The sequence below is a fragment of the Drosophila innubila genome, assembly GCF_004354385.1.
Source record: "Drosophila innubila isolate TH190305 chromosome 2L unlocalized genomic scaffold, UK_Dinn_1.0 4_B_2L, whole genome shotgun sequence".
NCBI classification, from domain to species: domain Eukaryota; kingdom Metazoa; phylum Arthropoda; class Insecta; order Diptera; family Drosophilidae; genus Drosophila; species Drosophila innubila.
The window spans coordinates 10262612-10284461 of NW_022995372.1; the positions used below are offsets into that span (position 1 = coordinate 10262612).

A 21850-nucleotide genomic window follows, 5' to 3' on the forward strand; every position below is an offset into this window, starting at 1 on the left:
TTTGACGCAGTATCGATTTTTTTGTTAATCCACCCTAACATTTTTCATTCCCTGGATCTATTCAAAGACCTATGACCAAAAATTTACATCGTGCAAAAATTTTGTTTTACTAAAATATTTTATTAAAAGAAAAGATCGAATTTTCAATTAAAAAACAATTATACAAACTAGTCAGAACAGACAGAGAAAAAGGGAAAATAAATTGAGCCGTATTAAACTTTAAATTTAACATATCATATTTATTATAAACTTAAATCATATTTATTTTAAATATGCGGTAAAGTTGATAAAAGTTCATCGAATTGATGTCAGAATTTAATAGAAAACGTATTAAAAATAAATAAAACAAACTTTAATTTAACTAATAACTTATACTATTGCTACATTTATGTTAGACAAAAAATAGGAAAATTTTCCTGTTAAGTCCGCTGGCTAAATAGTTAGAGTTGCTGACCTGCTACAGACAGAACTTTTTCAGTCCGAAGTCCTGGGTTCAAATCCTACTCTGTGCCATGCTAAGGAGAAGAGTCAGAAATAAAAAAAGTTAAAAATATAGATTTATATTCAAAAAAAATAAAAAAAGTATAAACAACTATAAAAAAAAGTGGGCAGCTACAGTCGGACACGCTCGACAGTAGGATACCCTGTGCCCAGGTACTCTGTACTAAAAGTTGATTTTCGACCGATTGTTCCTACTGTGCCTACTATGATTATTTCCGTGTTGCTACGGGCAACGCCATACGGTGTATCAATTATTGCATACGTTTAGGAGCCTGAATTGTTTAATATCATTTAACCTAGATTAATACCGCTATGTTTATCTGATATTAATGAGATTAATCAGAGTAAAAGCTAAAATTATACAAAACGTTATTCAAAAACAAGAGAGTTCTATCTTGTGATTTGCATGGGACAATGGTGGCGTGGAAAAAATTTGATATACTCCCAAATTACTTCATTTTTCATGAAAATTACTATGGACATGAAGAAAAGAACCGCCCTTTTTTTCACAATATACTCTTATATCTTTTTTTAAGTGACAGGCATAAAAATTATAAATAAAAATGGTTTTTATTTAAGAAATTTTAGGGAGAGAATTCAAAAATTTTTAAAATTCCCTTCCGTCAAAAATTAAAAGTACTTTCAAAGATTCTAGTTTCTGGTCCCCTCAAATATATATTTTATCTGAAAAATTTACAAAAACAAAAGTTTAAAGCTGCAAATGCTAAATATTGTGATTTATCCTTAAAGCTGAAATGCACACCTATTGGCTACAGTTTATTTATTTCAAATTAAATGAAATATGCATGCATGTATAATATTGTTAATTACAAAAGTTGCTAGCTCTAAGTATTCAAAGCTCAACTCAATGCAGTACTAAAGTTATTTGCTTTCTCCGGGTGCCCTGTTATTGGGTTTTATGCGCAGAAGCTGCTTGTGCTGTCCAATAATGTGCTCAATGTGATTACATTCACGAAGCTGACCCTTGAATTGGTCAAGGGTTTCGTAGAGAATAGGATAGAGAGCCGGCAACAGTCCATGATCGAGAGTGGGGAACAAATGATGTAGGACATGATCTCCAAAATGTGTAAGAACCAGGAAATGTGACCGTTTGAGATCACCACGATCAATAATGGTGTCCACTTGGAACAATCCCCAGTCACGGTCATCGCGATTCTTGTCACCTTCATGATAGATCTTGGGGTCATGATGAGCGGCATTCAGGCCGATTACGCAAAATGTAGTGCTAGCAATTGCCGTCATGGAAATCCATTGGCGTATACATAACAACAGACCCGCCGATCCAGCCGATCCGAAGTACATAACAAAGGGTAGAGAGAGGGGCAAAAAATCATGCCAGTACATAATATTTGTGTGGCGCAGCGAGTAAAAGATGCTGGAAATAATGACAACAAATTAGAAATTATTGATTGACAGATTGATAGAACACGATCGAGATTAAGATCAGTTACTTACCGCGTGCCCATTTGTAGGAAGAACGCAATAGCATAGACAATTGGTTCCGTAATCCAGGATAAATATCTCAACGCCTTACTTTTGATGTGTGGATTTGGAATCCAGCAGAGAAAAGGCTCGAACATGCTCAGTTCCAAATCGAGGAAGGAGTTCGGGTAGATATGATGAGAAAGTGCATGAGAGATGCGCCAAGAGCAGAAATTCATCATTCCCAAGTTGAATGTGTACATCTGCCAGTTGTCGCGTCTATGGAAATAATTGTGGGACACGATCACCGTCCAGCAGAGGGTCAGGCCCGCCAGGATCAGGGCCAAGAGACTGTCATATTTCGCAGATAACAAAGCAAAAGCATACGTGGAAAGCAGTAAGCCTAGATGGATCAGCTAAAGTTAAGCAATAAGATCACTGATAAGTACAAAATTTTGGAATTTTTTTAACTTTAACTTAGGATTACTTACATCACTTTTGCGTTTTGGGCGATTGTCAATCGTCTTTAGCTTCTCGCACACACGACCTTTTAGGGTCTTGTAGAATCCATCCTCGTGCAGTGTCAACGTATAGATCCTTGGCTGGACTGCATCCCTCACCTTATACTTGTGGATCATCTTCTCCGGTGTCTTGGTCAAATGATGCGCCTCAAAAGCTTCGGTGATATCCATTCCTTTCGTTTCACGTAGCCAAAAACTACCGCCAGGATGTTTATCAATGAACTCCGTAAAGTCATAGATGCCGTCGTGTATGCGCCACAATCCTTCTGCCTCATCGTCCTGCCATTTACCCTTCTGCCAACTGTGCGCCGTCACCAGAGCCGAGTTGCGATATGTGGGAAATTTGGTGGAAATGCCACACTCTTTCCATGTCTCGATCACCATCCTTAAAAGCGCGAACTAAACGATGTTATTGCGAGCTCTCTCTCAATTAAACTGAGCCACAACTGGCGCAGTTTCAAGCATTTAAAAAAATCGAATAATGTATTTTTAAAAAAAAATAAAAACATTTGAATTTTGATAAGCAATAAGAACCGAACTATCAGTCCAGTCGGTCCAGACAGTCAATTAGTAGCAACCCAGAGCAACGTTTTGATTCCAGACGGGGTTTCTTCTCGTGTTATCAGTTTAAATAACAGACATAGCACCCATAACTTCGGTTCGACAGGGGATGTGCGATAAAAAAAATACAATACTATCCCCAAAAATTTCAAGACGCTGAGTTCTAGGGTCTGACGCCGACAAACAAACACTTGATTAATTATAGTCAAATATTATAGGGTATATAAGTAGCATTTACATTACAAATATAATGCCGGGAGATTGATGGTTAAGGAGGAGACTTCAAAGCTTGTAGTACTCACGATGACGATTCATATTTTATTGTAGACATGAGATAAAGTTAATCAATGCAAAACAGCATTTTAAATATTTCACATGATAATATAGAATAATTAATACTTAATGGCGAATAAGGTTACCAAGTCTATAGATGCTATTAGATTTGTCGTGTTTAGCATGATGCATCATATTTTGAATAAATGTAGAGTAAGTAGAACAAGTAGATTTCTAGTTATTATAACAATATACAACTCAGCGATTGATTATGAGCGATAGTACTATTGAACTTATATAGATGATCATGCTTAAATAACATTTAGGAATTCATTAAGTATTTTCATAGAAATTTAACACATAGGATTTGACAACATAAATAGAATAATTCAAATAATCATGTTTTAGTTAATGGAATTCATATTTTTTAATAAGAAATTTAAAAGTTGTGTTTTATAGAGGTACTCAAATGGCATTCCATATGATTTTCAAACGGTGACTTGTTTTGCAATACAGATACACAAGCAAAGCACTGGTAAGGGTATTCATTATTCTTTTCGTAATTTTGTTTTGATTTAACTTGATGACAAATGATGACTGGCAAACTGATCAAACTGATGTCTTTGTAAGTATTTATGTTATTCAGACCATTTGGGTCTCATCGCGTGTCAATTGCTGAAATTATTTTAAAGATAATTTGCCTTCTCAATTTCCATTCAGTTGCGCTACTCTATAATTAAATTTTTAATGTATTGAATGAGCTTCCAGCAAAATGATAAGATTTATCAACAAAAATCGTGACCCTACAAGTCTTGCATACAGTTTGTCAAACAAGTGTTTTGCAAAATAGAAATTTCACATATATGTTTTTTGTAAATATTTAAAACTAGATGGACGGAGCTACAGTCGAACACTCTTGACTGTCAAGGATCCCGTACTTACTATGAAAAAGCTATGACTGCTAAAATTCAAAAATATTCTGCTCACTTGACGCCCTTGCAGAGCGCTGTATTACATTTTCGACAACTTGTTTCAATAGCAACCAAATGATATAGTAAACCGATTTGAACTGGTAAGGATGTATAAGACTAACTTAAAAGCATATTCTATAAGTTTGGTTATGATATCACATGAAACAAAAAAAATTTTTATACTAAGACTTGATTTTCGGCCGATCGGTCCTATGACAGCTATATGATATAGAGGTCCGATCGTAAATGAAACAAGCTTGATCTACCTGCAATATATAGGAATCTACATACCAAGTTTGTTGTCACTAGCTTTTAAATTGCTCCTATCATTTGAATATACATTTTCTATGTCGGCTTTTAGGCGGTAAAGGGGGCGTGGCCCAATTCTGAAACAAACTTGATCTGATTGCAATATAGAGGAACTACATTCCAAGTTTGGTGTCTCTAGCTCTTACAGTCTCTGAGATCTAGGTGTTCATATAGACGGACAGACAGACAGACAGACAGACAGACAGACAGACAGACAGACAGACAGACAGACAGGCAGACAGACAGACGGACACTGCTATATTGACTCGGCTACTTTTTCTTATTGCAATGAGGGAATCAGAGAGTCGGAAATATTTAAAATAGTAACATCTGTCTGTTTGGTACTTATGTAAGTATAGGCTGCGGTTAAGCTGAGGTTTCACTGTGGCCCATTTCCATTTACATCAACATCAACGAGGCACGATAAGGGCGAGAGAAATGTGTTCACAGTCAAAAGTTCACAGCTCGAATGTTTTGATACGATTGTTGAGAGCTTTTATAAATAATCAGAGCGATGCTTAAGTTTCGACTTTAGTTGGCTTTCCGTAAGCAAAGCAGCCGGACAAGCAGTGGATTGTGGTCGGCCTTCGGTGATTGACCAGTTTTATTTTTGGAATTGGACTTCGTTTTGAATACTTGGACATTTAAAGTTCAGCGATTAGAGGGCAACTATCGGATTTAGTTAATGAAAGAGTTAATAACGTAAAAAAAATCAAATGCCACCCAACGTGGAGCTGGAAGCATGGCGTGTTTCTGGCATATCCCGAACATATCCCAGTTATCGCAGAAAGTTTCCCATTAGCGATGAGAGGTGCGTATCTCTAGATACAGATAAGAATTTGCTATCATTAGCAGCACCAACAACTTCCATTTTGTTTCAGCTGGTTGGAGGGTAAACATAACGACGATGAGGCCGAGGGTCTCTGGCGGATTAAAGATAAACTCTACGACTTGACAGACTTTGCTCAACGGCACCCGGGCGGTGCCTTTTGGATCGAACGAACGAAAGGTACCGATATCACAGAGCCCTTTGAGTCCCATCACATCGAGGAACATGCTGCTCGCATGCTTAGCAAATTTGAGGTACGATCGGCCTCAAAGCCTAGGAATTACAAGTTCACTTTCAAAGAAAATGGTTTCTATATGGTCCTGAAAAAACGTGTGAGAGAAAAACTGCGATCCTTGGACAATCGATCAACGCGAAAGACCGATGTGAGTTATAAACAAACTTTGAGAAATGCTTAAGTATTATAATATATAATTTGTTTTCCTTTTAGCTCCTTCACAGCGGAATCTTACTGTCTGTCTTTCTGTTGAGCTGGACAGCTACAGTGCTGGACTCAATGGTGTTGAGGGCCTTTGCTGGACTTGCCCTTTGCTGGTTGGCCACTTCCTCCCACAATTACTTCCATCAGCGTGATAATTGGCGCATGTACAGCTTTAATCTAATAATGATGAACTTCAACTGTTGGCGCATTTCTCATGCACTCTCCCATCATGTTTATACCAACTCTCTGCATGATCTCGAGATGTCGCTGTTTGAGCCTTTTCTCTGTTGGCTGCCGAGTCCACATTATGCGAGCAAGCGGCAGCGAGTTATCTCCTTACTGATCTCACCCGTAATATATACGGTATTGAGTCTAGTGCAGATCTCACAACGGTGTGTTACTTAAACAAATGATATTTTTTTTTGTATAATAATTGCATAATTCTGTTCCTCAGTCTGGTTTACTCCGTTGTCAAACGGAACGTTATGTACTGGCACGATCTTTTGGGCCTCATCTTACCCGTCTTCCTTTATCTATCCACAAATGTGGAACTTGGTTCAGCGATCGTCAACTGGGCTATCATTGTGGGCATGGCCAGTTTCCTTTTTGGCTTTATTGGTCTAACTGCAGCTCACCATGACCCGAGAATCTATCATGATGGAGATGCACCGCGTACTGATCGGGATTGGGGTTTGTTTCAGCTGGACACGATCATCGATCGTGGCGACATCAAGTGGTCCGATTTACTGGTTCTCACCCACTTTGGAGAGCATGCACTGCATCATATGTTTCCCACTCTTGACCATGGCATTCTAAAACATCTGTACCCGGAATTGCGTCAGACCCTACGTGAGTTCAAGAGTGAATTGCGGGAAATCAACCATTGGGGTCACATAAAGGGTCAAAACCAACAATTACTGCGTACAAAGCCGAATCCAATTCCACCGGGCAGCAAGAAGTTTAAATAGTTTTATTAAGTGTATGAATGGTCGTGGATTTTTAAGTGCTATGGTTTTCTTTTAGAACTGGTAAATTATATAATACAATGCAATCTCTATTTTTATTTCCCAACGATTTCCTTAATTTTTTATACTGGAAACCTTTTTTGCTATAATTAATTTCTCTCCCATAACTGAGCAACCATCGGAAAGCCATATTTTATTTATAGATCAGTTGGCGATGAACAAAGTCACAAAGAGTACACATTTTTATATGAAGAGACTAAAAGACGGAGCATAAGTTTTATGCGTTATCACTCTGACGATACACAATAGGGCTTGGTTTTTTTTTTAGTAATGATACCCTACTTTTTTTCTGTATGGCATATAAAACTACGTTTCATGTTATTCATCTTTTTAATTGTCTTAAATAATTAAAGATATTTGAGGTGAATTTTAAAATATAAAAAAAACTTTTTATTTTCAAATCCATAATTAGTGTTTTTTTATATTAAATTTTCCGCAATTCTTTAATTGTAATTTTAAATTAATTATTAATTATTACTTAAAAAAATAGAAGCGTAACATAAGTGTAATCCATGCCATTGTAGCTCATTACCATCACATTGATTTATTTTGTTAAACATGGTTCTATGACTGTTATTATCGGGTACTGATTATTATTATCGTTCTTCGTACAACTGCAGTGTACCTGAATTCATTGCTTCTTCTTTCTGTGATAATTTCAATGGCTTTCAGAAAATTTCAACATTTTAAAATGAGTACACAGAAAAAAAAATCCGGGATTCCGGGCTAAAATTAATCCAATGCGGCATCAGAAGTACGGTAATCCCGGATTCTCATAAACCAAGTATGAAATACTTAAATACGTGTAAAGCCCGATTTTTCTCAACATCTTTGGGGTTCTGTAATTTTTGTTTTCAGTTAGATTAAATCATTTAGGCTTCTTTGACTTGCCAATTGATCTACGTATTATCTTAATTTAGTGATTATATCCTGAATGTATGTATACTTAAAGAATTTTAGATAAAATCAAGTTTTAAAATCAAGTTTTTAGAATGAATTTTTTTTCTGTGTACATATGTGAGTAATACGAGTCCAACTGGATCGATAAGAGTCGGGTTTTTAATCGACTGTTTGGTTGCTTTTCGGTTGCAGACGTTCAAACAGTTCGAAATTAGTCGTTGAATAGAAGAGTCGCTTATTGGCAATCATAATGGGTGGTTTGCGGTGGTTATTCGCACTATTGGTGGTGGTTCCCGCCGCTTGGAGTGCCAATATTTTGGGCCTCTTCAGTAGCCACAGTCAATCGCATTTGATATTACACATGTCCATGATTAAGGCGCTGGCCGAAGAGGGTCACAATGTGACCGTGGTGTCGATGATAAAGCCGACGGTAATGCATAAGGACATACATCTGATCGTGGTGCCGGCGTCGGAGGAGCATGAAAGGGCGATGGATAATCAACTAAAGGAAATGACGGGAAGAAAGCACTCAGCCATTGATACACTTTTACGTCTTGTGAGCGGAATGGATGCAGTGATTGAATCGCAGGCTGATCTGCTGACGGATGAACGCTTCCAACGGATATATGAGACAAAGTTTGATTTAATGTTTATGGGATACTTTCTCAACGATTTCCAGCTGGGCGTGGCCAACAAGTTGAAGGTGCCTGTAATTGTGGCTTGGATGCAGGCACCGGTTCTCGTCTTAGATGAGCTCGTTGGCAATCCCGGAGAGATTTCATACGTCCCCATAATGGGCACTTCGTTAGGTCGTGGTGAAAAAATGAGCTTTAGCAAACGACTCGAGAATCTAGGAAAAAGTGTGCTTTTAAGGATTGTTGCCATATACTTTAACCATCGTAGTGAGAGGTACTACAATCAGATATTTGGCAAGGCAGTTGATTGTTCAACTTTTCAGGAAATTAAGCGCAATATCTCAATGATTTTTACCAACAGTCACTTGATCAGTGAAGGTCCAATTCGACCTCTTGTGCCGGCTAGCGTGGAAATTGGAGGTATACAGGTCAAGGATAAGGCCGATCCCTTGCCGAAAGATATTGCCGAATTCCTAGACAATGCAGAGCATGGCGGCATTTTACTCTCACTTGGCTCAAATATCAAGGGTACATCTGTAAAGCCGGAGCTGGTGCAGTCCATGTTCAAGACGTTGTCCTCACTGAAACAGCGTGTGATTTGGAAGTGGGATGATTTGGAGAATACTCCTGGCAAATCGGCAAATATACTTTACAAGAAGTGGCTGCCACAGGACGACATACTAGCCCATCCCAAGATCAAGCTATTTATTACCCATGCAGGCAAAGGCGGCATTACGGAAGCGCAATACCACGGCGTACCTATGGTAGCCCTACCCGTCTTTGGGGATCAAATCACCAATGCGGACTCTATGCAAAGTTCCGGCTATGGAATCACACTGGATCTACTTCAGCTCAACGAAGAGAACTTCAAATCAACCATTCATGAAGTTCTCCAAAATAAAAAGTACAAATCGGCAATTGGAAAATTCTCAAAGCTGTACCGGGACAGGCCACTGACGGCTCGACAGACGGTGCTCTACTGGACGGAGTATGTTTTGAGGCATCACGGTGCTCCCCATTTACAGAGTCCGTCAGTTCACATGAACTCTGTGGCCTACTTGAACTTGGATGTCTATGCCTTGCTGATAACAGTTGTGATCATTGTCCTGCTTCTAAATTGGATAATTATTAGATCTGTTTACCGAAAAGTATTTTGCAAATCCAAGAAAGCCAATAAGAAAGTAAAGCAACATTAGACTAAAATAGTTAAAGATTAGTTTGACTTTTCAAAAACACTAATTAATAGAGTGAAAGTTAAATATTTTAGACTGCTAATGAAAAAACTTACAAAATGCATATTTCTTTGTGTCAATTTTAATATTTTACTTAATAAAACAATTTACTTTAATTTAATTGTACTTTAATTGTAAATATTTTATTCAATTAATAATAAAATTGTTTATGTAGAATTTCTGATAATTTTACAAATAATAAAATATGAAAATGTCTTTGTCCTGACTGAGTGACTGAATAAATTATATTTGACTGCTTTAACAATTTTCAACGTATTTTTTATTTCTTGAGCTTTAGGACTGTAATACATATTTAAATAGGTTGCAGCTAAAACTTTCAACCCAACTTTAATTTGTAATAAAAAAAAATTATAATACCTTTAACATAATGTAGAAACAAGTAAAAACGCATTAGTGAAGAGGGAAGTAGTAGTAGTAACCTGAAGCTTACCCAAAAACTTCTCGCAGTTTTACCTCAATTTTATAGAAAACAGAAAAATAAGTTCTGTCTGTTTTGTCGTTCATAATGATTATAGGTTTCTTATTAGTTGATTATCTGATTGTGTTCATATATGAAGCACTTAATATAGAGCTAAGGCATTTATTGACCTGTGTCAAGAGTTTTTGACCAGTGCTATCAGAGCTTATCGCTTTAATCATTTTAGCTTGTCAGTGCATACACTCTGATACCCTGTAACCAAGGAAGTGGTAATATAAGTATTTGTATAAGCAAGTAAACAAAGATGGAATTAACTGTGAAATGCCACCAAATATTAATATATTTCATATCACATTTAATATGAAAAAAAGGTATAATTTTTGAGAATTGGGTACCAATTCTCTTAACACAGTCTTTTTTCAGTTCTCTTTTTCTTTACAAATATTTATATCTATAATTATAATAATCAAAGAGTTTATTACGGTCAATCAATCTCAATATAAAAATTAACTACTATATTTTACTTTTGTATATGAGGAGAACCAGCAATCTTAGAGTTAGATTTAGGGTATATTGTGGTCGAGTACATTCAATTTACTTGTTATCTCACTCAAGCAGTTATCAATTCCCTTGCTTTAGCGGAGTCATCTATTCACAGCAAGTTTCACAATAGAGAGACTATGGCTCTCAAATCTCTCTGACCGGAGACAATAAATTGGACTGTCTCTCCCGCTCGGAATTCAGTTAAACATTGCGAGATCAACAGCTCGTATCAGAATGGTGAACAGATCGTTGCTGCTGCTGTTCCTAATTCCCTTGGTGGTGTCTCCCGTATGGGGTGCCAACATATTGGGATTATTCAGCACATTTAGTCCGTCCCATTTAATTGTGCACATGTCGATGATGCGGACTCTGGCGGATCGAGGACATAATATAACCATTGTGTCCATGTTGACACCCAAACTGACACGGCACGAGAATATAACCTTGATCCTGGCACCACCGAGTGAAGAGAGCATGAATGGATTAAGCGAAATTCTGGAGAGATCATCAAAGAAGAAAATAGGCATGGGGAAAACAATGATCAATACGCTGACACAGTCGGTATCCTTTCTGACCATTCAATATGAATTTCTGTTGCATCCCAATGTCAAGGCCATTTATGAGAATCCCCAGGTCAAGTTTGATCTCGTTGTGCAGGGCTACGTGTTGAACGACTTTCAATTGGGCGTGGCTGCCAAGTTGCAAGTGCCCGCAATCCTCAGCTGGGTTGGAGTTCCCTTCACATTTGTCGACGATAGCGTTGGCAACATTTACGATCCTTCCTATGTGCCCAGCATGTCGGACACACAATCAACGGGCTTCCGGTGGCGTATGCGAAACTTCGTCACTTGGACACTCTTCAAGTGCATTGGCATTGGCATCGAGTACCACATGAACAAATACTACGAGTAAGGAATTACCAATTACTCTCTTAGAGAATCATTTAACTACTTGGATTTATATTCTAGGCTGGCTTTTGGAAATGATTCCAGCTTACCCAGCTACGATGAAGTGAAGCAAAGGATCTCGTTGCTCTTCTACAATTATCACTCCCATAGTGAGGGACCTGTGCGTCCAACGGTGCCGCAGTCCATTGAAATTGGTGGCATACAGATCAAGGAGCAACCGGATCCCTTGCCCAAGCAACTGGCCGCATTTTTGGATAATGCCACAGATGGTGCCATCTTCTTCAGCCTGGGCACCAATGTCAAGGTCAAATACTTTGAGCCCCACATCATGGAGACCCTCTACAAGGTGCTGTCCCGTCAGTCCCTGCGTGTTATTTGGAAATGGGATGATCAGCTTCCAAAGCCGGGGAATGCATCAAACATATACTTCAGCAACTGGCTACCCCAAGACGATATCCTGGCTCATCCGAATACCAAGCTATTCATCACACACGCTGGCAAAGGGGGCGTGGCAGAGGCCCAGTTTCATGGTGTGCCGATGCTGGCGTTGCCAGTCTTTGGTGATCAGCCGGGAAATGCTCAGAATATGGTAACTTCAGGCTTTGGACGCAGCCTGGAGCTGCTTACGATCGAGGAGGAACACCTGGAGGAGGCCATAAAAGAGATCATGCATAATCCCGTGTATCGGGATAATGTACGCAAATTCTCAGCCCTATATCGCGATCGTCCTCTCACGGCACGGCAATCCGTCATCTACTGGACGGAGTATGTGATGCGTCACAATGGAGCCTATCATCTGCGAAGTCCCAGCTTACGGCTCGGATTTGTCGCACGCTACAATATCGATGTGTACGCCGTTCTCCTGCTGATCTTCTGTGGCTCTTTGATCATTTTCGTGTTGCTCCTCCGACTTTTGTTCAGAACTATTTGCCAGCGACGACAATCGGTGATCAAGGTCAAGAGCAATTAATCAAATTCAACAGAGTTGATTCTAATTGATATAGTGATATTGTTAAGCATACGACACGATGTGCGGTGCAAGTGCAATTATATAGTAAACTACCTCCACGATTACAAAATCGAGATAAAACATACATATCTACACTTGTACAAACATGTACAATCATGATTACATTCTCTTATTATTATATGTAAGAATCAACAAGTTTCCAATACTCGCACTGACTATTAATAGTTGTCAATTGTCTCTCTCGCTCTCTCGCTTGCTCTCTTGCTCTCGCTTTATGTGTGTGATCATGAACACTGAGCAAAAAATTATTAGATTAAAGATAAAAGAATTTATAGAAACCTACTGGAAATACAAGATCAAATACATGAAGATAACTTGAACTTCTACATTTTTATTTATATATCATGAAAGGTACTATATTTCATTAAAATTAATGTGGAATTCAGTAAGTGAAGACACCGTTTTTAACTTAACACACATGACTTTAAAAAAGTAAGCTAGAAAAAAAATATAAAAGTAAATCAATAAATTAAAAAACCAAAACCAAAATGATTGTAGTATTTGTGTTTTTCTTTAAAAGGTTTAAACTTTTAAAAATTAAATAGATCTCAACATTTTTTTACACAATAAACATAGAAAAAGCATTTTAAATTACAAAGCTCTGTATCTACCAAAAAGCTTAATCGTCCGAGTGCACATTTCGACAAACACTACCCTACTTCCCACATATTTAAAATTTTCGAGATAATTTTAGAATTCTCCTAAATCTTTGTAAATAGAGGATAATTTTTTTTTTTTGTGCTAATCAAAGCACTTTTGTATCTTGAGCATGGGTAAAATAGAGGATAATACTAAGAATTGTTTACAAGTTATTTTTAGAAATTGGATAACAATATCTTTATTGACGCCTACATCACTTGAGTTGTGTTTACATGTCACGATATTAATAAAACAATCATTCAGTCTACTATGTAGTAGATTTTTCAAAGTGTAGTTCTCGTATTGTTTTTGATTCGCGTCTGTTCTCCGACAATCCCATTGTCTGATATACATATTTAATGCCCAGTGCCTCGTTGCCATCGGAATTGCGTGTGTCGAGCGCCAATTTCTGCTGGTTTGTTTTTTTATATTCCAAAGTGTTTTTTTTAGTATTTAAAATGAATTTTTAATTTCTGAGTGCGAGTGTCATTCTATTGTTGTTGTTGTTTTGGTTACCAAAATTATTAATATACATACATATATAACCGGGCTAAAAAATCACGCGCTTGCAGAATAAATGCGATCAACTAAACTTCAGGCAAAGTCCATTCAATTACGTGTGCACTTTCCTTGACATTATGAACTTGACAACTTTTACGAGAAGTGGCACATAAACCAATGTTTTTGTCGTCTTTGATCTACATACATATCTACATACATATACTCGTACATAGGAATTTCACCAGATTTTAATAAAGTTACTTCATTTAAATGATAAGTGATTGCACTAATCCATTGATTTCCAAAATCATGACTTGGTTAACAACAAATTGTTTGTTATTCTTAAAAAAAAACACTTGCAGAATATAGAACGGAGTTGGATTTCTATTAATGTGGTTGCCGGCGATTGGACGTCGCTTATCAATAAATATCTACGCTTATCAGGACTGCTACTTAAAGCTGACGAAACCTGAACACTGATATATAAAACGATTGTGTTTCGAGCAGACAACTTAGTTTTACTTGCATTCGATGAAAGACGTTAACATGACGAAACGAGGTCGTAACTTGATTTCCTGCACTGCTTTGGGTCTGGTGCTGGCGATGATCGCAGTGATCCATTCTCCGCCTGTGGATGGGGCTAACATTCTGGGAGTGTTTACCAGTCACAGTCCTTCGCATCTAATAATCCATATGTCGGTTATGAAGGCTTTGGCCGAGGATGGTCACAATGTGACGGTCGTGTCATCATTGCCACCAAAGGTCACCCACAAGAGCATCAAACACATTGTGATACCGATGAGCGAGAGCGATGAAAAGACGCTCAATGACGGCATGTCCGTTTTGGCGAAAGAGAAGCCCTCGATGATCACCACCATGAAGACCATGTTTGGATCCCTTCAGCTGCTCATCAATAAGCAGGTGGACGTGCTGGACGATGAACGTTTCACAGAGCTCTACAGGAACAAGGGCAATAAGTTCGATGCAGTCGTTGTGGGATTCTTTTTCAACATGTATCAGGTCGGTCTCGGTGCCAAGTTCAATTGTCCGTTGATTGTAAGCTGGTCGGGACCACCAATGGAACAGATCGATGCCGTTATTGGCAATCCCATTCTAACCGCCTCAGTGCCGACAATGAACGTTGCTGTTCAATTGGGACAGGTGATGAACTTCAAACAGCGTCTGACCAACTTTTTCGCCACAATATCTTTCCGGGCCCTTGGTTACTATTTGGAGTATAAAAATGCTGGATTTTACGAGTAAGTTTGCCGCTCTAATTTTATAGACTTTATTATAAAGATTCCACATTTTAAGGCGTCTGTTTGGCAATGATCCATCGATGATCAGCTATGAGCAGGCCAAGAAGAACGTGTCTGTTGTATTCTGCAATAGTCATTCCATTAGCGAAGGACCCATTCGGCCTAATGTGCCCGGAGTGGTTGAGGTTGGCGGCATTCAGATTAAGAACAAGCCTGATCCTTTACCAGAGGACATCAAGGAATTTTTGGACAATTCTAAGCATGGAGCGATACTCTTCAGTCTGGGCAGTAACCTCAAAGGCGATCACATTAAGCCTGAAGCCATTGACAAGATCTTCAAGACACTGTCTGGTCTAAAACAGAATGTGATTTGGAAATGGGACGATCTTAAGAATACTCCCGGAAAATCGGCAAACATTCTCTATAAGAAGTGGCTGCCACAGGACGACATTCTCGCCCATCCCCAAATCAAACTCTTTATTACTCACGCCGGCAAAGGAGGCGTGGCCGAGTCTCAGTACCATGCAGTGCCCATGCTGGCCTTGCCTGTCTTTGCCGATCAGCCGGGAAATGCCGATAAGTTAGTTCAATCGGGTTACGGAATTCGCTTGGATTTGATCACGCTTAAGACGGACGAGCTTAAGGCTGCCATCAAAGAATTACTGCAGAATCCCAGCTACGCAAACAAACTCCAGAAATTCTCCAAGCTTTATCGCGATCGTCCAATGACAGCTCGAGACTTGGTTATCTACTGGACCAACTATGTGCTCCGTCATCATGGTGCTGCCCATATGCAGAGTCCCCTGGTCCACATGAACTCTATCGAGAGCAGTAACGTGGACCTCTATGTGCTACTAGCTGTAGTACTATCCATTGTCCTCATGATCAACATAGTTCTGTTTAAGTTTATTTGCAGGAAATGCTGTGGTAGCAAGCGCTGCTCAAAGAAGAATACACAAAAAACGAAAGTCAAGAAAAACTAAATTAAGTTATAGTAATAAGGACGATGTGAAGGTATCGAAGTAAATACATTTTTTACAAAATTAACTAAATTAAATATTATATTAAATATAGAGAGAAAGAGCGTTTTAATTTAGTGTCAATATTAGTTACAGGGAATCTGATAGTAGGTCTCACATAATTTACGTCATCTTCAGCTGTCGTTAGCAATTGCTTTTATTGGGTTGATGCATGCACTAATATTTTGCCATACGATGATCGTATTACGATAATTTGGTTTGTGTCTTCGCTTCGGGAATGTGGTCACTTCGAATTTGGTCAGAATTCAAGAAGATACATTTTAACAAGAAGTGCATACAAAGGTATACTTAATTTATTTTTATTGTTTATTAAGATACTAACTCGTGGAATCTAGGATCGTATTTCTCCCTCGGAGTCTACATTCCGAACAGCGGGAGTTGCCATTTTTTTCTCAGACGAAAGGATCTTTTGTAAATTTTCAGGTTTCACTAAATCGTTTTCGTCTGCGTAATGCATGAGATCACAAACGATGGGCGATTCCACAACTAATATATATTGGCATGTCTTTGGCTCCAACAAATACATGGACACAGCTGTACCGCTGGAGGTAACTGGCGTGCAGGTTAGTTTAACGTCCACTTCGCGTGGCAAGCCAGTGCTATCACAGTGGGTGCCCTTTGCGTAGTGGTGCCATAAGGACGTTGAAAATCCCTGTCGGCCTCCCTTGTCTGGATGGGAACTTATCCACTGTCGGTGCGCTTCCTCCGAGAAATATCCGAGAAATAGCTCGACTTCGCTGTTTTTATCCTTATGGAACTGGCGAACATGCCTTCCATAGCAAAACTCGTACTTCCACCAGCCGGTGCCCTGCAGATACGGAAAGTTACATCGATAAACTACGAAATATCCCTTTTTACTTACGCCTGTTAGACAGTTCTTGCCGGATATAAATTCCTTAAGGGGTGTCAAATCATTGACCGGTGGTGGAGTTGATGTTTGCGAGCCTCTGGATAACACGAGTTGCTGATATGCATATTCTCCATCAACTTCGCCATTAGCCATCAGCTCCAAGATGATTTTGTCCACATCCCCGCTATACTTAAACGTAACCGTATCGCCTTCCGTCTTTGACCACAACTTGGCTGGTGCTTTGTTTTCCTTTGAGATCAGCAAATCATTTTCGCTATCTGCCCATTCGCTTAGCTCTTGGCGTAGCATACTCAATGGCTTGCGTGGTTCCGTTTGTGAATTGAAGCATTTTATGGAAATCTCTTTAGTCTCTTCTGCATGAAAGGCTGGAATGCTGCACAACGACGATGTCAAGATGATAGCTTCGTAATTACAGGACGATGTTTCCTTGAATGAGTAAATGTCATCCTTTCCATGCGGATAGCACACGTAACGCACCATTGTGGTGCGAGGCGCCTCTATAATGTCACACATGGTGCCATCGTTGAACTCCATTTCAAAATATGGATATCTAGTATTATCAATTTTTAGAGTCTTGTACTTTGGCTTGCCACCAGCCTTGCGTTCCGCCTCCCATTCCTTTTTAGCCAGTTCGGTCTTTTCCTCACTCCATTTGCCCAAATAGTACTCTTGAAATTTCACATTTTTCCCCTCACGCTCCTCATGGTATTGACGCACATGATGACCATGGCAAATTTCATACGACCAATAGGCTTCGATGCGATATGAACAGGTTGGCGCCGAGAATATTGGCTGAAGAATCCCAATCGGCGCTACAGTAAGTATTAATTTTTGTCATTAAATTTCAAATCAACCCTCGTAGATAGCAACTACTTACACAGCTCTGGTTGATTGGTCTTCTCCTCCTCTTTGGGCGTCTCCAAGGTGGGTATGAGACACTCATACTTTTCCTTCTCCTGTGTGTAGAATGTTCGCAGATGATTGCCCACCACCTACAACAAACGTGTAACATTTTCAATATTTCTGGAATTTAATGATTTAACTTACCGGTTCACCCAGCAAATCAGGCACTTCAAAATCTATTTTGTAGAGCACGGAATCGTCAAAGTCCTTGGCTTCGTGCGCTGCTGCCATGGCCATCAAACCAAGCAGCATCGTAAAGCCCGCCATTTTCTTTATAGTTTGTGCAGTAAGATGCATTTTTATTGTTTTATTTGTATTTTTCAACTATTATTTTCATAACAAATGCAAAATACACGTCGTCTAAAAAATAGTAAACAGATGATTTTCAGCTGATGTTTTGATGTGAATGACAGATGTCGACGCTGCGTGGTGAATGGCAACCAGTGAGTGCAAGCTATAAAAAAGTACGGGCGTTAAATTTAAATGTGAGCTTGTTCTTAGTTCATACTGCAACAATGTTGCAATAAAATAATAATTTAATGAAAATTTTTAATTCGAAATAAGATAAAATTAATGTGATATTTTTTGTGATGGTCTTTCATTCGCGCTCAAAAAACAGAACGAACGTGTTTAAAACAAAGACAAGGTACTAATTACACTGTCCAACAAAATTATAAGTTGATAAATTTTGTTGTAAATTCTCTTTAAGATAAAAAACTTATCAGCCCATAATTGTAATATACCAAGAATTTCTTTGACAAAATAATTGGGAAGAAGTAAATGATATTATAACTTATAAGCTAAAAGCGATTTTTAAAGCCAGAGTTACGGAACCAAAATAGATTTTCTTTCAAGTTTAGTTTTATTTTCATAAATATTTAAAATTAGTTTTCCCCTGTTGTCTCAGCTGACGTCGCTGTTTCGCTGCTCCCCGTTGACCAGCCTTTTTCTAATTTCTCATCATGATCCAATGGTATTTTATCAATGGCATCCATTATAAATTTTATGGAATGCGCAGTGCGTGGTATCCAATCCATGATACGAGAAGTAGATGATGTTGACGTGGTTGTGTCATCGCTGTCGTCGACAAAATCATCATCGGCGCCGGAAAGCGAACGACTAGCTCCCAGATAATCCTGATAATCATAATCGCTGGTCAATGGATTCACCTTGGAATAGTAGATGGCAGCGAATGTGGAGTAGATGATTAAAATAGCTGTGCCAACCTGAGAATTAAGTTGAGAAAATTGGTCTTATTTTATGTGATACATTGTTTTATATGCATTTCTTGCCTGGAAAGCAGCCCAAAACTTGTAGGATCCCTCGGTGATAACGAAATCGTAGTAGCCCTTGAGCGGATCACCCTTGATATAACGCCCCTCACCCACATCTGTGCTCGCAGATTCCGGCTCTCGTTTCTGGCGTAGACCACGGACTGAGCTCTCTTGAGCATCGTCTCCTTTGGTTCCTTTGGCAGGGGCTGCTGTCGCTTCGTTGGACGCATTCGATTCTGTTGTGGTGGTAGTGGTGCTTGTGCTGGTGGTTGTAGTCGTTCCCTTGGCCTTCTTGGTCAACTTCTCGCCCTCGATCCGAGGCGGTTTCTTCGAGTTAACTCTCAATTTTTGCTGCTGTTGCTGACGCAGACGTTGCTTCTCCAGACGCTCCTTCTTCAACTGTTCGCTGCTCTCTTGATGACGCTCAGATACCGCATTCCAGGCGCTCGTCAATGCCTGGTAAAGATCCCAGATTTGCTTTAGGCTCTTCAAGACGGTCACCAGGGTGGATTCCGTGGGAACCGGCACATTGGCCACAGCACTAGCTTGGGTGGGCACGACCTGCTTGGGGATCGCCTGATCTTTAGGACGTGGCTGAAAGCCCATGGGGTAATCATAAATATCATCGTAGACTGGATATGGTGGGCTATAAATAAAGGATTATTGGTTGAGATTAGGGCATGAAATGAAAACAGTTTTTACACCCTATACTTAAGTGTATAAAGGGTCTACAAAGTACATAAGTGTCGATATATAAATGTGTATAAACACCTAGATCTTAGAGATAATAAAAGCTAGGCCCAACAAACTTGGAATGTATAAACTTAACACGACTTTCCGAACCCATTAATCGATAAAACAAATTGAAAATTTCAAACAAATTTCACAAATTTCACCAACTGAACAAGTACAGGGTCTATGCCAGTTGGGATCTCTTTAGATGTTCTTACCGATTGGAGGCTGGCGGCAACTTGCGATAATTGTAGGCTGGATCTGATGATTCTGCAGATGCTGGAGCTAATTTCTTGGAATCATGCTGCCATTGGCCGTAGTAGGAGTCAAAGGGACGACTCTGGGATACTGCTCTGCCCTCCCCCGGTGTCTGTTCAACTGATTCACGCTCCTCCGATGACTGCTGCACTTCATATTCATCGGCTGCTTCGTAGATGGGATCCGCTTCGTAGGAATCCATTCTACTTTGTGGCGGCCCAAATTGATCTTGTCGCTCGGCCAGAATTGGTGGAGCACTCTCCGCATTGACGACCACGGCACGTTGCTCCTCGTAGTAGTTATTGCTGTGGCTAACATTGGTCGCATCTCTTGCTACGCGCTCCACGGTGGCTGGGATTTCATCACCCGTTTCATTGGTGGCCGCCCTGAAGTGTGTGGTCCACAGACGACTCACAAGAAACACATTTCCCGCATTGGCCTGATCCTCTTGGGTCTGTGCTCGTCCAGCTTCCAGCATGGCAACTGTGGTGAGGGTGAGAGCGAAGAGTAATAGGGCCAAGACGAGCATCCAAACTCCGGTCAGAGGCTTCCGTTGTGGCTTTGTTGACATATCTGAGTATCCTAGCATGGTGTGTATCCTTATCCTTTTGTTGAGAGGCAACTGCCGTTCGTTCGGCTGGGAATCCACTTCCAAACTAATCGCAGAAACTCTTACGATGTGCCAGAAAAACTCAGTTGAAAGCCCAAAGATTCATGAGTGTGTGAGTGTGTGTGTGTGGTGTTAATACAAGAGAAATGTATCTTCTTAGGGCCAAAGATACTCGCATCTGTATCTAGAACATCAACGTCAAAACTCGAAAAACGCTAAAAGGTGCTAATCTATTGACAGCGTATTGCTCGAATATTGGGCCACTGCTCTAGATTCAATTTAACGGTTCATTCGGCACCGAATGCACTACCAATTATCATGTACTCATCCATCCCGTTTACTCGCAACGATCCATTCATTTCTCAATAATCTATCCAGCCATGTGCCTTCACTTGTTTATCTGAAATTCTTTTTCGCGGTGAAAGTGAGCAATTTGATTTCCTCTGTAATTCCCTAGAGTAAGATAGAGAGAGAGAGAGAGAGAGAGAAAGGGAGATTGGATGTTCTACCAGCTCAAGATCGATCTTATAACGAATACTCTAATATCAATGAGCTGCCCCAGCCCCAATCCGTGTCTCGAAACATGGCGTGTGCCACGGACTTTGTCACGATCTAGATACTAGAAATATGCAGTCATACACACATCTATGTGGATTACATACAATATACAAATATATCTTTGTACATACATATATAGAAACCCCAAGCGTGTGTTTTTCATTAAGTTTGAAGAAAGATATCTACCACAAGAAAGAGTTTAATAATAAATATGTTACCTTTTTGTGTCAAAGCTTGTGGTCTATAGCCACCCACAATGATGTACCTCCAATAATTGTAGAAGCAGTTAACTTTGCCTAGTCGAAGATTAAATACCCTAATGGATGAATACAATAAACTTTGAGCTTAAAAGTAAACAATTAATCTTTCAATAAAATTTTTTTTACAAAAATATTAATAAAATTGGCATATTCTTTATTTTCTTTCACTCGTTGTATATTTTTGCTTAATTAAAGTATTAGATTATTATAAATAATATAGCATTTACAAAATAAGGACGTGGTTAATTAAATTTTTCAATCGTCAACAAAGAAAATATGTAAGTATTTTCAATATAAATTAAAGTCAGTTGATAAATTTTAATAATAGTGTGATAAATATGTATAAGAATATATGTACTCACGTACGTGCTAAAAGTCAGGACGTA

General features: G+C 39.1%; 7 protein-coding genes across 7 annotated transcripts; 4 read left to right on the forward strand and 3 right to left on the reverse strand.

Annotated features, from left to right (window-relative positions):
* Positions 1-1238: 1238 nt before the first annotated feature.
* Positions 1239-2898, reverse strand: LOC117781784 (cytochrome b5-related protein-like). Its single transcript, XM_034618646.1, has 3 exons — positions 2436-2898; positions 1978-2360; positions 1239-1897 (listed from the first exon to the last, which is right to left on the reverse strand). Exons 1-3 carry the CDS (start codon positions 2847-2849, stop codon positions 1384-1386), a joined length of 1311 nt encoding a protein of 436 aa, XP_034474537.1. The 5' UTR covers positions 2850-2898; the 3' UTR covers positions 1239-1383.
* Positions 2899-5118: 2220 nt separating this feature from the next.
* Positions 5119-6906, forward strand: LOC117781782 (cytochrome b5-related protein). The gene is made up of 4 exons (XM_034618643.1): positions 5119-5390; positions 5461-5791; positions 5857-6239; positions 6302-6906. Exons 1-4 carry the CDS (start codon positions 5296-5298, stop codon positions 6813-6815), a joined length of 1323 nt encoding a protein of 440 aa, XP_034474534.1. The 5' UTR covers positions 5119-5295; the 3' UTR covers positions 6816-6906.
* Positions 6907-7959: 1053 nt separating this feature from the next.
* LOC117781811 (UDP-glucuronosyltransferase 1-8) lies at positions 7960-9712 on the forward strand. The gene has a single exon (XM_034618677.1). It carries the CDS (start codon positions 8023-8025, stop codon positions 9601-9603), a length of 1581 nt encoding a protein of 526 aa, XP_034474568.1. The 5' UTR covers positions 7960-8022; the 3' UTR covers positions 9604-9712.
* A 1122-nt stretch (positions 9713-10834) lies between these two features.
* LOC117781381 (UDP-glucuronosyltransferase 2B15) lies at positions 10835-12870 on the forward strand. The gene is made up of 2 exons (XM_034618133.1): positions 10835-11529; positions 11590-12870. Exons 1-2 carry the CDS (start codon positions 10856-10858, stop codon positions 12497-12499), a joined length of 1584 nt encoding a protein of 527 aa, XP_034474024.1. The 5' UTR covers positions 10835-10855; the 3' UTR covers positions 12500-12870.
* A 661-nt stretch (positions 12871-13531) lies between these two features.
* On the forward strand, positions 13532-16005 carry LOC117794523 (UDP-glucuronosyltransferase). The gene is made up of 3 exons (XM_034635161.1): positions 13532-13613; positions 14062-14958; positions 15014-16005. Exons 2-3 carry the CDS (start codon positions 14231-14233, stop codon positions 15939-15941), a joined length of 1656 nt encoding a protein of 551 aa, XP_034491052.1. The 5' UTR covers positions 13532-13613; positions 14062-14230; the 3' UTR covers positions 15942-16005.
* Positions 16006-16031: 26 nt separating this feature from the next.
* On the reverse strand, positions 16032-18145 carry LOC117794524 (endoplasmic reticulum lectin 1). Its single transcript, XM_034635162.1, has 4 exons — positions 17917-18145; positions 17747-17861; positions 16861-17681; positions 16032-16806 (listed from the first exon to the last, which is right to left on the reverse strand). Exons 1-4 carry the CDS (start codon positions 18067-18069, stop codon positions 16330-16332), a joined length of 1566 nt encoding a protein of 521 aa, XP_034491053.1. The 5' UTR covers positions 18070-18145; the 3' UTR covers positions 16032-16329.
* A 470-nt stretch (positions 18146-18615) lies between these two features.
* Positions 18616-21217, reverse strand: LOC117780873 (pinin). The gene is made up of 3 exons (XM_034617552.1): positions 19997-21217; positions 19065-19692; positions 18616-18998 (listed from the first exon to the last, which is right to left on the reverse strand). The coding sequence occupies exons 1-3, from the start codon at positions 20623-20625 to the stop codon at positions 18657-18659; spliced, it is 1599 nt and encodes a 532-aa protein (XP_034473443.1). The 5' UTR covers positions 20626-21217; the 3' UTR covers positions 18616-18656.
* Between the last annotated feature and the right edge of the window lie 633 nt (positions 21218-21850).

What these genes read in the sequence shown, in the direction of transcription:
- LOC117794523 (XM_034635161.1), top strand. Translation starts at nt 14,231, where the DNA reads ATGAAAGACGTTAACATGACGAAACGAGGTCGTAACTTGATTTCCTGC. An exon ending in AAAAATGCTGGATTTTACGA is followed by an intron (nt 14,959 to 15,013) that starts GTAAGTTTGCCG and finishes CCACATTTTAAG; the next exon opens with GCGTCTGTTTGGCAATGATC.
- LOC117781782 (XM_034618643.1), top strand. Translation starts at nt 5,296, where the DNA reads ATGCCACCCAACGTGGAGCTGGAAGCATGGCGTGTTTCTGGCATATCC. An exon ending in GATCAACGCGAAAGACCGAT is followed by an intron (nt 5,792 to 5,856) that starts GTGAGTTATAAA and finishes TTTTCCTTTTAG; the next exon opens with CTCCTTCACAGCGGAATCTT. An exon ending in CTAGTGCAGATCTCACAACG is followed by an intron (nt 6,240 to 6,301) that starts GTGTGTTACTTA and finishes TCTGTTCCTCAG; the next exon opens with TCTGGTTTACTCCGTTGTCA.
- LOC117780873 (XM_034617552.1), bottom strand. Translation starts at nt 20,625, where the DNA reads ATGCTAGGATACTCAGATATGTCAACAAAGCCACAACGGAAGCCTCTG. An exon ending in TTGCCGCCAGCCTCCAATCG is followed by an intron (nt 19,693 to 19,996) that starts GTAAGAACATCT and finishes CTTTATTTATAG; the next exon opens with CCCACCATATCCAGTCTACG. An exon ending in AGTTTTGGGCTGCTTTCCAG is followed by an intron (nt 18,999 to 19,064) that starts GCAAGAAATGCA and finishes CTTAATTCTCAG; the next exon opens with GTTGGCACAGCTATTTTAAT.
- LOC117781811 (XM_034618677.1), top strand. Translation starts at nt 8,023, where the DNA reads ATGGGTGGTTTGCGGTGGTTATTCGCACTATTGGTGGTGGTTCCCGCC.
- LOC117781381 (XM_034618133.1), top strand. Translation starts at nt 10,856, where the DNA reads ATGGTGAACAGATCGTTGCTGCTGCTGTTCCTAATTCCCTTGGTGGTG. An exon ending in CACATGAACAAATACTACGA is followed by an intron (nt 11,530 to 11,589) that starts GTAAGGAATTAC and finishes TTTATATTCTAG; the next exon opens with GCTGGCTTTTGGAAATGATT.
- LOC117794524 (XM_034635162.1), bottom strand. Translation starts at nt 18,069, where the DNA reads ATGCATCTTACTGCACAAACTATAAAGAAAATGGCGGGCTTTACGATG. An exon ending in GACCAATCAACCAGAGCTGT is followed by an intron (nt 17,682 to 17,746) that starts GTAAGTAGTTGC and finishes TACTTACTGTAG; the next exon opens with CGCCGATTGGGATTCTTCAG. An exon ending in GCAAGAACTGTCTAACAGGC is followed by an intron (nt 16,807 to 16,860) that starts GTAAGTAAAAAG and finishes CCGTATCTGCAG; the next exon opens with GGCACCGGCTGGTGGAAGTA.
- LOC117781784 (XM_034618646.1), bottom strand. Translation starts at nt 2,849, where the DNA reads ATGGTGATCGAGACATGGAAAGAGTGTGGCATTTCCACCAAATTTCCC. An exon ending in GCCCAAAACGCAAAAGTGAT is followed by an intron (nt 2,361 to 2,435) that starts GTAAGTAATCCT and finishes GCTTAACTTTAG; the next exon opens with CTGATCCATCTAGGCTTACT. An exon ending in TTCCTACAAATGGGCACGCG is followed by an intron (nt 1,898 to 1,977) that starts GTAAGTAACTGA and finishes CATTATTTCCAG; the next exon opens with CATCTTTTACTCGCTGCGCC.